Source organism: Sphaerodactylus townsendi, linkage group LG06 (genome assembly GCF_021028975.2).
Source record: "Sphaerodactylus townsendi isolate TG3544 linkage group LG06, MPM_Stown_v2.3, whole genome shotgun sequence".
In the NCBI taxonomy this organism is placed as follows: domain Eukaryota; kingdom Metazoa; phylum Chordata; class Lepidosauria; order Squamata; family Sphaerodactylidae; genus Sphaerodactylus; species Sphaerodactylus townsendi.
Genome location: NC_059430.1, coordinates 69,618,427 through 69,636,351, shown reverse-complemented (window position 1 = coordinate 69,636,351; position 17,925 = coordinate 69,618,427). Strand labels below are relative to the sequence as shown.

The 17,925-nt window shown below is 40.9% G+C and overlaps 1 protein-coding gene across 1 annotated transcript in view; it reads right to left on the bottom strand.

Annotated features, from left to right (window-relative positions):
• Window positions 1–271: 271 nt before the first annotated feature.
• The window catches only part of ZNF277 (zinc finger protein 277), a 73,742-nt gene continuing 56,088 nt past the window's right edge, over window positions 272–17,925 (bottom strand). The window contains exons 8-12 of the mRNA XM_048500879.1: window positions 8,453–8,520; window positions 5,282–5,378; window positions 3,847–3,889; window positions 3,081–3,255; window positions 272–621 (exon numbers count right to left, since the gene is read on the bottom strand). Of these exons, the coding sequence (XP_048356836.1) occupies window positions 429–621; window positions 3,081–3,255; window positions 3,847–3,889; window positions 5,282–5,378; window positions 8,453–8,520 (576 nt within the window). The 3' untranslated portion in view covers window positions 272–428. The remainder of the gene's footprint in view (window positions 622–3,080; window positions 3,256–3,846; window positions 3,890–5,281; window positions 5,379–8,452; window positions 8,521–17,925) is intronic.

The following is a 17,925-nucleotide window of genomic DNA, read 5'->3' as shown; positions in this document are numbered from 1 at the left end:
GTCTATCAGCGGCTGTCAGCCATGATGGTTAAAATGGAACTTCCATGTTTTGAGATGATGTATTATTGAATGCCAGCTGGATTTCATGCCTTACTGGCAAGTTTTCTGGAAGTGCAGGGCTAACAACTATGGAAAACAAAATCCTGGGCCAAGTGGATGTTTGGCCTGAACCAGCAGGCCTCTTGCATGTTGGGGTGCTTCTGACAGGTAAGCTAATTATGTATTCATCGGTTAGTATTTAACAACAAACTTCAGCAGCAATAATCCTGAATTGTGGTTTAAAATGCTTCTTTATTTCAGTTGAGCTTCCTACTCAGTAAGCTGGTCTACAGCAATCATGAATTCATATTGCACTAGTAGGTTACCAAATCAGATTTTGCTCTGCAAGACAAATTGCTCATATATTAAAGAACACGATTTCCTTAATACTACGGTTCTCCATTATTCATGTCCTGTTGAAGAAGTTGGTTTAACACACTGCTTCGTTTCAGAGCCTCGATATTGGAAATATCCTCACTAATGACAGGCACATCCTCTTTCCGTTTCCCAACCAACAATTCGTCATCACTGTCTGAGAGCGTGAAGAGAAGAGTATCATTTTCATAAGTAGGAAAATAATACCTGAAAGGTAGGACACAAGGGAATAAAATACGGTAGTATCTGATCACTCAGATGTTCTCTTCACATATGTTGGTTAGTAGTATGGGAACCATTTTCCTGCATTAAGATCCTCTCTATATGGTTGTCTGAATTAATAATATAACCATGTGCATGGGGCTAATCACATGTGAAAGACTGAGGTGATCAGTTGCTCTCGTGTACTTGGAATATTCTCACAGGTTCCCGGAAATATGACACTGTGCCACAGAGAAGTAGTTCCTTTACCAGAGAGAGAAGTGTGGTCACAGCCTTATGTACATTATATAATCATATATATATATATATATGAAAAATCACTAATATATAAAAATCACTATTGATTGGTTAAGCTGCACCCCCTGCAGACCAAAATATATTTTTTACCTATTTTGCTTTATTAGCCTTTATTTTATGCACTCATAGCCATAATGTACCAAATGGACCTAGATGTCAGCTAAGTTGTCTTATTTTATTAAGATACAACTCAGCAAGTTTCGTGACATGACTAATGGGCTTATTGACATGTCACAGCCATGTCTCAACCAAGTATAACAGACACAGAAGTCTGTGCCACAATGTTTTTATTTTGTGTGGCTATTTTATTTATTTATTTATTTAGTGCCCATCACCAGAGTTGATGGGTGGGGTATAATCATAAAAGCACAATTAAAAATACAATTATACTATCCTGTTTCCCCTGCAGGGTCCCTGGAAGGGGCCCGGTTGCCTTCCCTCTGTCCCTTACCCAGGGGTTGTTAACCCCGGCCTCACCCCCAGTCTCCAGGGAGTGGTCCACCCCCACCAGGCATTTGTGTCACAGGGTGACTAAGAAGGTACTGCCTCTTAGCTACCTTCTTCCTTTGCACCCTCCTCAGCTGAACCCAGAGCCTCACAAGCCTCCTCTGACTTGGTTTGCAGGCCTGGCACTCCTTGCTTCCCTCCAACAACTTCTCCTTTCCCTCCCTCCTCTTCCATGTTCTGCTTTCTGCTCCTCCACCTCTCCCACTCCCTCCTTTCCCCAAATACCAACCACCACCATGTGCTCCCTATCTCTTCCCTTTTTATTCCCTCAGCCCCTTCCGGTCGCCCCCTAGCCAAAAGACTCCTCGGCCATGCCCCCCTCTCTGAGGCTGGGCTCTCCCCAAATTCACGTTGGGCCGATTAGAGCTGGCTGTCCTGGCTAACTCTTCCCTGCTGGGGCCTTTGGCTGGCTCAGTTGGCTACTGTGACTGTCTGGGTAATCCTGTGCCGGCCTCCAAGCCTTCACCTCCCTTTCTGGGACGCCCAGGCATCTCTGCCAGCTCTGGCCGCCTGGGTGGTCCCTGGGCCATGGCCCGTTGTTCCCCTCCACACTGGTGAGTGTGGGGGAGATGTGTCGGAGGTTGTGAGAGTCTGGGGAGGTAGATGCCCCTGCTGCTGGACTTTGGGGCTGTGGTTAATCATTTCCCTCCCCCTCTGAGCTGGTGAGTGTGGGGGAGGTACATCGGGGGTTTTGGGAGTCCAGGGAGGGGGCTGCCCCCACACCCAGACATAAACAAAATACAGTTATTAAGACAATCTGAAATCTGGAAGACAGCTGGTACAGGTCCCAAAAACAAAAAAAGGAGTATAAGGGGGTGGGGGGGGGAAGAGGCACCATCCAGTGTCAGGACCATGCCTGTCAGTATGTTGATGTCTTGCTGTGTGTGATTTGCAATTGTTTTCCTGTTTCCCTCTTCCCTTCCTAGCAATCTCCTGTTAGCAATCTCCTGGCACCAGCCCATCTTCAAAGAGGTGTGAAAGGTTCCCAGGTCCTTTGCAGCTTTGTAGTAGAAACTGTAATGGACATTTGGTGTGGGGCGAAACGGGGGGGATTAAAAGATATAAGTCCTGGATCTGAGCTCTCTAGCTCAGATCCTGCTTTACACTGTTACTCTTCGCATCACCTGGAATAAACTGCTTTTGGACTTTCCTACGGTCTCGGTTATTTCCACGTTCGAGAGTCTGACATCCAGAAGGGGTCTGCCATATGCCTGGGTCTTAGCCAGGTGCCTAACCCCTGCAGAGTTGGTGCCTGCTGGACTCCAAGAGGAGAGTGTTCTAAATTCTGGTGCCACTGAAGAGAAGGCCCTGTGGGTGGTTCCCAACCCCCAAATCTTGGAAGGCAATAGGGCCATCAAGAGGCCTCCCCCCTTCAACTGACCTCAGCTCCTGGGCAGGTCTGAATGGGAGGAGGTGTTCTTTCTGATATGTAGAGCCCAGGCCATGTAGGGCTTTCTACATCAGCAACTAGGGAGCTAATGTAATCAACTCAGAAACTGCAGAAAGACAAGGCCAGAAAACACAAAGTCCAGGTTTCAGTTATTGACAACTAATGTGTAGACTCCCAGAAGTCCTTATAGAAAGGGTGATATCCATGTGCTAGACTGACCAAAATGCTAATGAAAAATACACACACTTACTGTGGTTGATCCCAGATCAATCTGGGCGGCAGAAGTGTAATATGTTCGGTCTCTTCCATATGACCAGTCAGTTCTGTTTTTGACTGGAATTTGTTCTGGCAACTGTAACATCGACACTGGTGGACTTCCCTTCTGACAAAGTTCACTAATTTCACTTGCTGATAGAAATTCAAACCTAGCCAACAAACAGTTCAAGTTAAATAAATTTGGAAATAAATTACTCCCAAAAAGTGTGTAAGGTTAAAAAGGTGCTACAAACAAGGAAGCTACATGGTTTGGTGTGCAGTGTTTGAAATTCACAGAGGTCTAGTTTGGATACAGATGGTAGTACAAGGGCAGGAATTTTTAAATCTTTTTTCCTGTGCTATTTTTTTCTATCATAAATGGTCCTAGAAGAACACCATTCACTGCACTGTAAAAACGGAGTGTGAATGCTTGAATTTTCTCAACTGGAAAAATAATACTCCCCAAAAGCTGTTTCTGATTAGGTAAACTGTACAAGGGAGGGGTTCCACAGAGGCAATCTAAAGGAAGAATCAAAGATTTATAGAAAGAGATGGAACTTCAGTTCTCTCTACTATAGTGGCTTCAACTTTCAAACCAGATGGTCCTATGTACTAATATTCCAAAAAAGTCAAAATTGCTACAAACTTAAAAGAAATCAAAAATTTCAGAGTCCTATAGGATGCTTTATGAATCCCAATTTCCATCAAGTCATATTTCCACCAGTAACAGATGAAAAAAATTCAGTCTAAGTTTTACTCACCATAATCAGACTTTATTTTTAGCAGGTCAAATCCATGAACCTCCTATGGTTGAGAAAGAAAAAAAAATCTCATTTTTTTTAATTTTTCAAATTAATGTCAACTACTGGACATGATTGAGGGTATATGCAAAATTATGTAGTTTGGAAACACTGTGTGGTAGATGAAGTACAGGAACAAGTGTAGTTATGGAGGGTCATCTACCTTTCCACTGTTGCACAAAATGCCTTCCTGAGTAACATTTCAGAGAGCTGCAGCAGGAGGTGACTAAACTGTGCTCTGCTGACAGAAATCCTTCCATCATTGGAATCACTCTTGGGGGTCCACACCACTGAGTTTATCTAATCTAGTACTATTTACCCTGCGATTACTTCCATTCTTTCTCCTTGAGAACTGTAAAACAGGGCTCCAAGAACTTAACGTAGGGCTTTCTGTATCCAAAAGGGATGTCCTGTCCATCAGAACTAGACATCTTACTGTAAACAGATCCTCAAGTCTACTATTGGTGGAAGATCAGCCTCAAAACCTAGCTTCTCTACACTATTAGAAGTTTTTTAAAATTAATTTTGGTATAACAGGAAGTTTAAATGCATCACAGCAGACATACTAATATTTCCCTACAATAAGCTGGATGAAGGAGCTGCAAAAGAGCTAACAAAGGATGCAGAGAGAGATGAAGCAATGTGGGAAACAAGGCAAGTTGGGGTGGTTTCAGCAGACCTCTGAGGGAGAGGGAAAGTGCGAATAGCATTATGGTATATTATTTTGAACAAAGGTAACACAGAGGTCAATAGTATTTATTACACACACACCCACACACACACCCACACACACCCACACATCCTGCAACAGCAGCTCCTGGGATCCATTGATACGCTCTGGAATATACCCCCAAGTTTTTTGTGTTGAAAAGGCAATTGAAATATACAAAAGCAGACTAACTCTGTCTACTCTGTGACATGACAAGACGAAGGAAAGTAGACAGATGATAGATAGAAGATAGAAAATATAGATTGTTTCATATGGGTTACATTTTCTAAAATATGGTCATATCTCCAGCATAACAGTCAATTTGATGTCTTACATTCAGAGAGCTTATATAATAGAGTTTTTTTTGTGGGCAGGGAGAGTTGGAATCAAGCATAAGAAATCTAAAGATTAGGGTCTGATACCCTGAAGGACTATGTTCAATTGCCCTTCTCCAACAGAGTAGTCAAACTCAGAATTCCAAAGTCCTTTTAGAGTACCCACATCTGGTTTGGTTAGCATCAGTAGAGACTGAGCACAAACAAATATGGGTTTATTGTCTGGTGCCAAACTATGCGAGTTTACAGTATGGTGAAAATGCCTCTTGTACTAAAACAGGACATCCTAATACAATCATGGAGCTAGCCTCCACATTTTCCAGAGCAAAATCTTAACATACATGCCTCCTACCTCCATATGAACATACAACTTTTCTGTAGTGTCTGCTTGCTTTTCACAAAAGAGACAGACTGCACATACAGGATGTTCTTCCCAATCGGACCAATCTCTACAAAAAATATGTACCAATTAATATGCATCAATTTTAATTGGGGCTTGGGGGCTGCTTCTGAAAGATACAAAGAAACTGTTGCGTGAGAGCAAATACCTATTTAATTTATGGTAAATGGAATGGGGATTAATGTACTTGGTTGTAAATGGAACCATGCTCATGTTTCTATAGTACATGCAGTTAAGGCAAAATACTGTTCTTTTAAAAGCTGAAATGGGGAGGAGCTGTTTCATGAAAATCCTCAGCCACAAACAGAGAAGGCCCAGTACAACAGCTTCGGAGGGTTGCTATGAAAGATTCTGATTGTTAAAGTGATCCCTGATGGGCTCTATGATGGCTCACAGGACCAGTAAAGGAATCCTGCCCTTAATCCAAATGGACTTCATTTATTCATTTATTTGTGGCAAAGTGAGTACTTATGTAGCATTGTCATGTCCTTATATGTATATAGCATGGCTGGGATTACTTGAACAGAAATCCAGCAGGATTGTATGTATGTACCATGTATATATACATACAATTTCATTTCGGATGAGAACTATGTGGATTGACAGGATAATTATAAGAATGCCTATAAAAACCAAAACCAATTCTTCCATTGGAAAACTCTTATAAGCACACAGAAGGCTTTGATACTATACAAATCCATAACAGTCTACTTATAATCTAAGGTCACATATCACCTATGTAAAACCAAATGTGACAAAGGCACTTTTCCCCTGATACTTAGTGTTGATCAATATTGTTTAGAGCTGCATCTAGCACACTGGTATGGCACAGCTAAATTTTAAAGAATGGTTGCAACAAGTAATATTCTCAGTTGTGTCTAGAAACTGTAAGACAATGCTTCATCTCCACAGAGGATTTCTCTCTCTGTTCACTCAGAGACTGTTTTCTCTACAGCTATTGGCCATGGTCTAACACAGTAGTTGGAGAAGCAACCATATTCTATTCAGCATAGGCAGAGCTTCCACAGGGCGGGGTGGGGACAAATGTCCCGGGCGGGTCTCCATTTGGTCATGTAGGGGTGGAAAATCATCCCCCTTGGCCACACCCATCCTCATTCCCCCCTTGGCCCAGCCCTGCCAGGCTACTAGGGACCACTATTGGCTCAGGTAAGTGGGGGGCAAGGGCGGGCTTGCGAAGCAGCTGTGCGGGCTCTTCCCTGCCTCCCTCCACCCCACGAGGAAGCCCGGGCTCTGCCACCTCCACCATAACCTACAGCTTCCCACTCTCCCCCACCCAAGCCTCATTTTCTAACCTTCCCCCACCCCTACCCTCACTTTGCCTCCCTCCCCCACCCCATTACTAACTCCCAGCCCTCCCCATCCTCATATTCACCAACCAACCCCCAGTCATTTTCCACCATCCTCCTCCTCCTCCACCCCAATCCTAATCTTTCCACCCTTCCCCCATCCCTAGTCACACCTTCCAATCCTCCCCACCCCAAGCCTTACCTTCTAATGCTTCCCCACCCTAAGCCTCACCTTGCCAACCCTCCTACCCCACCACTAACTTGCCAATGCTTCCCTCCCCTAGCCACACCTTCCAACCCTTCCACCAACCAACTTTCAATCCTCCCCTACCCCAACCCTTACCTTGCGACCCTGCCCCACCCCAACACTAAGATGCTAACTCTACCCACCCTCATGCTCTCCTACAACCACCCCACCCTAGCCACAGCTTCCATCCCACCACCCTAAGCCTTACCTTTCAACCCGCCCCCATGCCTCGTCTTGCCACTCTGCCCCACCAGAACTGTCATCTTTCTACCCCCTCCTGAAGCCTCCCATTCCACCCTCTCCCAATCTGCCACCCAAAGCCTGCCCTTTCAACCCTCTCACCATCCCAAGCCACTCTGTTCCATCCTCCTCCACTCCAGCCCTCACTTTGCTACCTTCCCCTCCCCCACCCCACTCCTCTCCACCTATCCTCACCTTCCTTACTACCTAAAGCCACACTCTTCAACCTGTCCCACCCCCGAGTCATAGATGCACACCCAGGTAAGTGTTATACCTTGAGCAAAGGTGGGGGCTGCTACAGCCCCACTAAAGCCCATTGCTGGGGAGGTCCTTCCTTTTCTACCCTTTTCTATGGCCCATTGCCTCCTCCCAGCAATGGGCTTTGTTGCTAGTAAATTGTTTGGTCGTGGTGGGGGAGGGCGGCTGCCCATACGGGGGTGGGGGTGGAAAACTCAGATTTTGCCCTGGACTCCATTTTCCCTAGCTATTCCTCGGCTATTCAGAATAATCCAGTTTTCCCACATACCTTAACTGATTCTTTTTCTTTTAAAATTGCTCATAACTTTAAATGAAGGTCTATGGAAGGCTTAAATGTTGTGAAATGTTAAAAGGTACATGTTTTGAGGCAAAACCCCTTTAGAATTCAAAGCTGAGACAGAGCAAATTTGTGAAAGTTCACCAGTTTTATTGCATTTTTGTTCCTGGGACCTGAGGAGATTCCTGTCCCTTAGCCTCCTGCATTGAGGCATATAGAAGTAGGAACAACACACACTCTATGACTACTGATAATATACTGAGAATAAGATGTAAAGCAGTAGAAATCTTCTGGAACTTGCATTTCTGTGGCCTTCCAAAGCCAGCATGGTATAGTGGTTAGAATGTTGGACTAGGATGTAGGTTTGAATTTCTACTTTGCTTTGGAAGCTGGGTGATCTTGGGCCAGTTACGCTGTCACCCTAGTTTATCTCATAATTTATATCAATGTTGTTTGCCACCCTGAGCCCTATGAGGGTAGGCAGGGTTATAAGTCGAATAATAAGCAAGCAAGCAAGTAAGTAAGTAAGTAAGTTAGTTAGTTTGTTGTGGTCAGGATAAAATGGAGGATAGGAGAATGCTACTGTAAACTGCTTTGGATCCTCATTGGGAAGAAAGGTGGGTATAAATATCTAAATAAATACATAATTTCTCCCTTTCCAATGGGAAAGGGAAATGAAACAAGCAGCATATTAGTTCTTATTGTGTTTTTCAATCCCATATACCAAGCATGTAGAATAGATTTCCCATTTCCTTAACACTGCTGTAGGTTAAAAAGAGAAACAAAATGATTACTCTTCTTGGATGTCTAACAGTTCCCGATCATCTTCAGATTGAACTTCTTCCCAAGACTTTCCAAATTCCTGAAGAGGGATGGGGAGAAAAAAATGCTTTATGAATATACTTTACACTCTGCTAGTCAGAAAAGTAATATTAGATTTTAAAAACCTATAAGTAATTTTTCTATAATACTGTTCCTCATGTGAAACACTTAATGTACAAAGTGCAGACAATAGGTGATTGTTTCCCTTGTAAGAGGCAGGTATGTATTTCATAGATAGATACACGGGAAACCTTCATCCAAGGTTTCTGATGAAACTGAATACACCAAACACACCAACTTTTGGCCCAGAGCTCATGTCCCTGTCACTGCTTTATTACATAAACTTGAAGCTGTTGCTTTATAATTTACATTGTTTCTAGTAAACCAGGTTTCAAAGCATAGATTCTCATTACAAATGTATATGGCATCTAGAATCTAGCAAAATTTCTTAAAATTTTCAGTTGCAGATGCAAGGCACCATAACAGTTTGACTTGGTTGTTTGTTGATACACTTTTAACAAATACATGAAATAAAATAGGAAAGTACACACTGATTTCAGTGTGTACACAAGTGGACCGAAAGACCCCTAACTTTGCAATTTCCTTGGCCGAGAAGCGCCTAAACATAGGCTACTGCTGCTCTGCCTACCAAGTTTTTGAATGTAAGTCTCAATTAAAATCCAGCATTAGGCTGGACTCCTTTGATATTCTGACTGCCTGTTGAGATGTGGCTCTTGATTGGCCAGATCAAAGACAAGATGTTTTTTATATCGTTGTCAGGCAATGTCAGTTTTTGAAGACAACAAAACACCAGTTCTGTCTGAAGGAAATGTTATCTTCTGGAATTGAGGGGAAACCCTTTTAAAACAAACAATGCTTTCTTAAAACAAGACAACTGTTGGCTGCTCTAGTATCTAAGCACCATATTATTTCAAAGCTTTTCCATAGTATAAGCTATTACATTACAAGCCACTCAATGAAATTATCAGTCATGCTAGCATAGCTTTCCCCTTATTTCTTAAAAAAAATATTAGATCAAAAGCAGAGTGGAGGACAATTAAAATGTGAAACATCGCAACTGTGTGATGACAAAAGTATAAGACACTGCTTCTGGCAGCAGTGCTCTATGACAAGCACAAAATTACAAAGAATTCCATTATATACTGTAACCTGAGGTTTCAAAGCTGTTTTGAATCATCAGGTAAATGGTGTACCAATGTACACTGCTAGAATGTCCCATAACAAGATGTTATTACAGATTACAGAATGAAAATCCTGTAATTAATTCAGAGAGACATTCCCCTCTTCAAGTACAGCAAGATTCATTAACATTGCCAGGATAGTGAGATAATGCAAGGCAGTTAACACTCTTCTTGCTACACATTCCCTCAAGTGAACAAACTGTTTCCTAGGGAACCAGTGGCTTCTAGCAAATTAGCTGCTAGCCTGTAGTTTAAAAAAGTCTAAACTGTAATATTGAAAAAAGGTACTAGACCCTTCCCCCGGCAAAAAAAGAGTCCTCTTCACTTGCACAGTAATACTGCCCAGTTATTCACAAGCTAAAAATAGGCAGAAGCTTCTTTTTTTGGTGCTTTATTTCACCAATTCTATTGATACCATCCAGATACATTAACACTGATGGGAGTTTTTTCAATTAATTAAGGAGCAGGTAGAGTACAGCTCTATGATACACTTGACTACTTAGTTCTCGCCTGTGCTAGAATTGAAATTCTGACCTCCAGAATCAGCTTATATCAGCAGCCTAGATTTTTCATGAGATGGAACACTGGAATGAACCTAAGTGCTGTGCACTCTCCCCTACCACATGTATGTTCTGGCACATGAGGCTGGTAATGCAAGTAGGGCACAGTGCACAGGTAGATAAAAGAGCAAATGTCACTTCTGGAAAAGATTTTACTTGTATTTGAAATTCTCAGTTGGTGGTACAGCTGCTTGTCTGTCTCAGCAAAATCAATTCCACATTGTCTTAGGCAATACAGTCCTACAGAGAGTTGCATCATTTTGTGTACATTGATTTCAATGGGCTTAGAGGGATGTATCTCCACACAGGACTGTACTGTAATGATTTCACATTGTTCAAGAAACACAGGAAAACCAGACAGAAGAGAAAACAGAACACCAGAATATTTAGCAGTGATCTAGTAGTGAAGTTTGTCATAAATGTGTTGCTATAGCAGTATGAAAAACTGAAATTGCCTCTTCTGCATTCTAGTTGAAGTGGTTCTATAAACAACACATTTTTTCCTAATTTCAACAATTCAGTACTATTTAGAATCATGTCAACCTGTCCACAACAAAGTGTCAGCTAATATTAAACAAAACATTATTAGGCTAAATACGTACCCCCTGGTGCTGTTGCAATATTAGCCCTGTATGCATGAGCCCTCCATGAGTTGACTCAATATGCAGAAAGCAAGAGAAGGCATGAGCATGCTGATCTGTGAGTACAGAGCCTATGCATGGAGGCAGTGTTCACCCTGTGATCAGGGCATATACACTGCTTCCACAACTAGTTTACATGCTCTCAAACAGACAATTAGGTGGAAGTGGGGCTAGTGCACTCATGCCCACTCTTGCTCTCTGCATGTTAAGTCTATGTGTGGAAAGGTCGTTTGCACAGGTCCATTCCGTGCGAGTGCACTAATCAAATGTTAATCTCATGCAATGCAAAAATAGGCAACCACTAGTCATTTAAAATATTTTCACACAGGCTTCAATATAGGAAATCTTTCAGAATATCAGTGTTAATTTAATGAGAATTTAGGATATGTGACCGAATCCACATATACCCAAACCGGCAACTACTCCAGTTTAAAAAGAATCAATGGTTGCATGCCCAAAAGCAGAGCAAGATAATACTGATGGCATTGATTTTTATTCAACAGCAATGACGACTTGTCAAAACTATCTCTCTGCTGACAATATTGCTTGGTCAAACTCAGTCTTGAAAACAGTTGGACAGAGAGCACTACATTATTCATTGTGCATACCATATGATTGTGCAAACCTTACAAATGAACCCTGCAAACAAACTACATAAATCACATCCATGACCATAGGCTTATATCCCCTACTTAGAAAAAAGTATAAATATGTTTTTCCATTTGTTTTGATATGCAGATATGTAAGATGAATGTTACATGTTAGTCAATAAACATTAAAAAAGAGATTCAACCATAATGCCATCACGAAGGAATTCTTTGGCACTAAACTATACTGTCACATAGTTATTTTCTTGTTTACAACATTCAACTACTTATCAAATAGTGAAGCTCCAGTGTGCTGTTCTGCTACTTGGCCATGTTGAGCATACCAAAGGCAGAAAGAGTTACAGTGCCTTTTCTTTTTATTTATTTCACACATCTAAATAGCGCATACATAGAAAGATAAAGAAAAGATCCCGAGATAGTCCCCCCTTCCCCTTATAATAATACTAAACGAAATGAAAAGAAAAAAGAAAAAAAGAAAAAAAACACCTACACATATATATGGTGACTTCCAGCTACCTCACTAAGAATCCAAGAATCCGTGCTTATAATTAATATCTACTATTTTTTTCACTTTAAGATCTTCTTATAAAGTTGTCTTAATCCAATATGCTGTTTTCATTTAAGTTTCAAATCCTGCCATTGTTTGCTGTTTGTAAGCCAATAAGAAGTCTGCAAAAAAAAAAAAAAAAAAAAACAAAAAAAAAAAAAAAAAAAAGCAAAAAAAAAAAAAAAAAAAAAAAAAAAAAACAAAAAAAAAAAAAAAAAAAAAAAAAAAAAAAAAAAAAAAAAAAAAAAAAAAAAAAAAAAAAAAAGGATTTCCAGTCTTTCAGAAAGTTGTCTGTATTCTTATCTCTTATAACTGCTGTCAGCCTTGCCATCTCTGCATACTCTGTGACTTTCAAAATCCAGTTTTGTTTTGTTGAAATTTTGTTGTCCCTCCATTTGTATCCATAAAAAATCCTTGCTGCAGTTGTCATATACATAAAAAGTGTTCTGTATTGATCACTAATACTTTCCCCCATCAACCCCAACAGAAATGTCTGTGTTTTTTTCAGTTGTTATTTTTAAAATCTTCTGCATTTCTTTTAAAATCATATCCCAAGACAATTTTGCCTGTTTATATGTCCACTGCATATGAAAAAGAACCATTCTGTTGCTGACATTTCCATCGTTTGTTTGATATTACCTTATACATTTTAGACAATTTTTTGGCGTGAAATACCATCTATACATCATATTATAATAATATTTCCACGTTATAACAGCTGTAAATTTCAAATCTTTTTTCCATAATCTTTCCCATTGTTCTATTTGTATACTTCTCCCCACATTTTAGCCCATTTTACCATCACCAATTTTTCCCCTCTTCCTCAGTATCCCACTTTAATAACATCTTGTACATTTTAGTAATCAATTTATCATTTATACATAGGTTACTTTCAAATTCTGTCATCTATGTCACAAAACCTGTATTTTTGTTGTTTGCTTTGAATGTTTCTAGTAATTGATAATAATGAAACCAATTTTTAACTATATCTTTTAATTTAGCCAGTGGTTTAAGCTCCCATTTCTTATTCTGGTACAACAACAATTCTCTGTAAGTAAGCCATTTCTCCTGCATAGTCACTTCTTTTCTTGAAAACGCTTCAGTTGGGGACATCCATAAGGGAGTTACATTTGCAATAAATCCTTTATATCACAACCATACCCAGAGCAGATTCCTTCTGACATAGTGATTTGTAAATTCTTTGTGAATCTTTGCTCTATTGTACCACAAATAACCATGCCACCCAAATCTTCTATAAACCCCTCCAGGTTCAACAGTCTAGTATTCTTCAACATCACCCATTCCCTGTTCCACTCCAACATAATTGCATCAAAATCTATATGTATAAAAAGCTAACAGTGTTTTTGTTAATGGTAGTATAACTCAGTAACTGCTGGGCCAATTCCTCTGAAAATTCCCAGCCACTATAGTCAGCCAGGTGAGAGTGTTTTTAGATGTTCACATACCTGAAATTTCACACCTGGCCCAGGTAAAATGCCTTTTTCCTGGCGCTCCATGGTGAAGGACATGCAGCTGCCTGTGTGTAACTGTCACCCTTAGAATGTTCGTGCAGCTTAGAATGTTCACTCAGATGGCCAGATATGAGCAGTAAAAACAGTACACGTGGAAGTAAAACACATACACACACATAAACACGAGGGAGAGGGGAGGGAGGGAGAGGAAGGGGTGGCTTGCAAGGGAAGAGAGGGAGGGAGAGGAAAGGGACGGAGGGGGAGGCATGCAAGGGAAGAGAAGTGAGAGCGGGGAGACAGTGAGGGGTGGCATGCAAGGGAGGGGAGGCAGGGGGCCCAGCATCTTGATATGACCCACCCACCCTAGTGGAGGGAAAGGGAAGGAGGGGAGGGGTGGCATGCAAGGGAAGAGAAGTGAGGGAGGGAAGAGAGTGAGGGGCGACATGCAAGGGACAGGAGGGAGGGCCCAGGCCCAGGAGGGATTCCCTGAATACTGTGGTTACAGTTAAGAAAACCAGGCACGCATTACTCAGGAGTAAGCTCGGTACAGCAACCGTGACATACTTTGAATGGCTGCGTCACATCCCTCGGAGGGTTTCCTCAGAAGCGACACTCATTGCCACCAACCAAACTTACTCCCAGGTAAAGGATCATGACCAGCCAGCCTAGATGTGTGGGAGGGGTGCCTTTTCATTCCCACCCCCAAGGAATGCAGGCATACACATAATTGACATCGCACAGTATCAGGCTGTGTGTTTGCATGAGTATGTACTGCTGGCCTCTGCAATTGATTTGCAGCTACTGTTCCTTTTCCATTTCACCACAATAAGCCACAGCAACGCGTGGCTGGGCCCCGCTAGTACAATTTAAGATTTTTGTTTAACTCTTGTTTAACTTGACCCCTGCCAGATCACCAAATTCTTGTATTTTATTTCACAATCTTTCCACATTTTGCACTGGATTTTCTAATATTACTAGGTCATCTGCAAACGTCCTAAGTTTATAGGATTGTTTACCCACATTCAAATCGGTTATTTGGCAACCATTTCTAATACTTCTGTTTAAGGTTTCTAAGTATAAAAAGGATTGGTGAAAGTGAACATCCTTGTCTTGTTCCTTTAAAAATCTCGCATTTCTCAGACATTTCACCATTTACAATTATGTTGGCATTGTGTTTAGTATAAATAGCCTCTATCCCTTTCAGGAAGTTTTTTCCAAAATCCATTTTTAAAAAACCTTTAACATAACATTCCAAGAAACATTATCAAATGCCTTCTCTGTGTCCAAAAAATAATAATCAAATAAACTTTTTCCCTCGTGTCTTTCTCATAATACTCCTCTGCATCTAAAATTGTTCTAACATTTTCTTTTAAGTGTCTTTAAGGCAGAAAAACACTTTGTTCTTCATGAATAAATGTTCTTAGTATTCCCTTTAATCTTCTTGCTAAAATCACTGCAAATATTTTATAGACATTGTTAAGGAGTGAAATTGGTCTGTAATTTGTTCCGTCAGTTGTGTCCTGGTCTTCCTTTGGGATTAAGGTAATATTTGCCTCTCTCCAGGAATCTGGAAGTTGCTCAGATAGTAAAATCTCGTTCATCATTGTTAGGAAAAGCTTTATAGTAGATAACTGGCAATCCATTTGGTGCTGGAGATTTGTTTAATTTCACTTGTTTTATGGCTTCTACTAGCTCCATTGTTGAAACTGGGTTATCAATAGTTCTTTTTGTTATTTTGTCAATATTGGCAATTTTTGCTTTACTATATATTCTTCAATCTCTTCTTCTTTTGATATATTGCTTTCAAATAGTTTTTTAATAATAGGTACCGGGTGAGGGAGAGATATTATCCCACCACTAGCCACCAATTGTAATGGGACGGATGGCCTACAATTAAGGTACCCACTAAACTGACCAGTGGGGTTTCCTTTGCCACCCAAAATATCCCAGGCTAGTGTTCAGGGATCTTTTTTTTTTTTTACTCTGCTGCCACCATTAAAAGGAAGGAACTAGGAGTCCCAAAACTGTTGCTGGCTGCCAAATATATAAAGGATCCCACCTCACATTCGCTCTTGGTCTGAGGGGAATGCCCTTCAGAGCCATATCCAAAAATGGAGGGAACTCAAAATTGGCTGGGTTGCTAGTCTCTCAGACAGGTACTCTTCCACCTCTCACACACAAACGCAGGCTGGCACAAGGGTAACTTGAACACAACGAATGAAATTTATTTTAAAAACAAAAGAAAGGCTTCTTAAACTGGCTCAGAGAGGTAGTAACCCTTGATGGTTTCAGAGAGGTTCTTTTCACTTAAAAGTTACAGAGCTTCAGTTGTTATTTAGGTTTCACACACATACACAGACACACGCAGGTGTCTCTTCAGAAACGACTTGGCTTTTATACACCTTGCTTTTCCTCCCAGACAGAGACTAATCCTTTCTGATCCACAACCCACTGAATACCCCCCCCCCCAGTCTATGCCCTGTGAAATTCTGGCATACAAAGCCTCCCTCTCTCACACTACTCCCAAACTGGCCTTACTGCCCCTGGAACGGGCTTTTCCCAGACTGGTGTTGTAAAGGGGCAGGACAGACTCCTAGGTCTGGTCAGTGTCTACTGACAAGGCTCTGGCCGGCGCTTCACTCTGCACCAAAAAGCCAGTGCCTTCTTCCCTCTCAAAAGCTTCCTTTGCTTGAGGAGAGTCACTAGAATCCTGCCACCTGTCTGAGCTGGACCAGAATTCCTTTTCACCAGAGGCAGAGCCGAGAGACCTCACTCCACAGACTCTGCTCTCTGAACACAAGCTGTTCTCTTCAGAACTCTCCACAAAGAACTGTCTGACAGGCTCTCTCTGTCTTTCTGTTTATCTAGCAGCGTTTTAGTGCCCCCTTACATTGGCCAGGGGCAACAGTGCCTTCCATCGACCAATCACCTTGCTTTTATTTAAATTAGGGCCTGCTGCCTTACTTTTTCTGTCACACAGGCCTCTATAAGCAGGCCTGCTTCACACCAGCCCTTCAGGGTGGGGCAAATCCATTACACATGACTTTTTAATTATCTGTTCATCCTTGGTTAAACCACCTTTCCATTGTAGCTTGGTAATAAATCTGTTCTCTCTCATCTTCTTTATATTTGCAGCCAACATTTTCCTTGGTTTGTTGGCCCATTCAAGAGTTTTCTGTTTCGCAAAACTCAAATTTCTTTCAATTTCTTTTGTAGTGAGCATTGATAGTTGTTGCTGCAGAATCTTAATGGTGTAGACAATTTCACTCTTATTTTAAAAAGTCTTTTCTTTTTCTTTTATCAAGTCCAAAACATTCTGTATTTTCTGTTGTGTCAACTTCTTGTTTAAATTTTTCTACTGTATTAAAAAAAAACCTTATAAACACTTTACTGGCATCCCAAACAACATTTGGATCTGTTCCCTTATTCAAATTGATTTTTAAAATTTTAGTATATATGGTCACTATTGTGACCCTTGTTATATATTGTATATAGATGATGTTGTGCACCACCCAGAGCCCCTCGGGGATTGGGCGGTCTATAAATTTAAATAATAAATAAATAAATAAAAATTCCTGTAGCTTTTGTTTTGCCTTTTCCACAATTTCCAGTTTTTTCAACAGAATTCATTTAATGTCCATCTTTATATCAATCTTTTTCTTTTCCATGTAAATTCTAGTGCATTGTGGTCTAAAAAGGTCTTAGGGCACACATCCATCTTATAAATGCTTAGTCCAAGTGAACTAGTTATCCACACCATATCAATTCTGGAGTATGAATAGAAGGTTTCTGAATAGAAAGTTTGTGTATTCTCTTGCATTGCCATATTTTAATCTCCATAAATCTTGTAACTTGTGACAACTACTAACAAGTGACAACTACTAATGTAGTTACATTTGCCTTCAGAAAGGGAAATTTCTCAAAGATGAGGGGGATAGTGCGCAGGAAGCTGAAAGGGAAAATCAAGAGAGTCAAAAATGTCCAAGGTGCTTGGATTTAAAAACACAGTCTTAAAAGCTCAGCTGGAATATGTTCCGCAGGTTAGGAAAGGCAGCGCCCAGTCCAAAAGAAAGCCACCATGGTTAACAAGGAGGTTGAGGAAATTATTAGGAAAAAAAGATGTCTTTTAGAAAATGGAAGTCCAACTTAACTGATGAAGAATACCAGAGAGAACACAAATGGTGGCAAAAGAGAAGCAAGTTAGCTGTAAAGGAGGCAAAAAAGGATTATGAGGAACTTATATTGCTAACAACATCAAGACTAGCAACAAACAGTTCTTCAAGTAATATCAAAAGCAGGAAGCCAACTAGGGAAGCTGCAGGGCTCCATTAGATGATGAAGGAACAAAAGGTGTGCTAAAAGATGACAGAGAGATTGTAGCAGAAGCTGAATGAATTCCTTTGCATCTGTCTTCA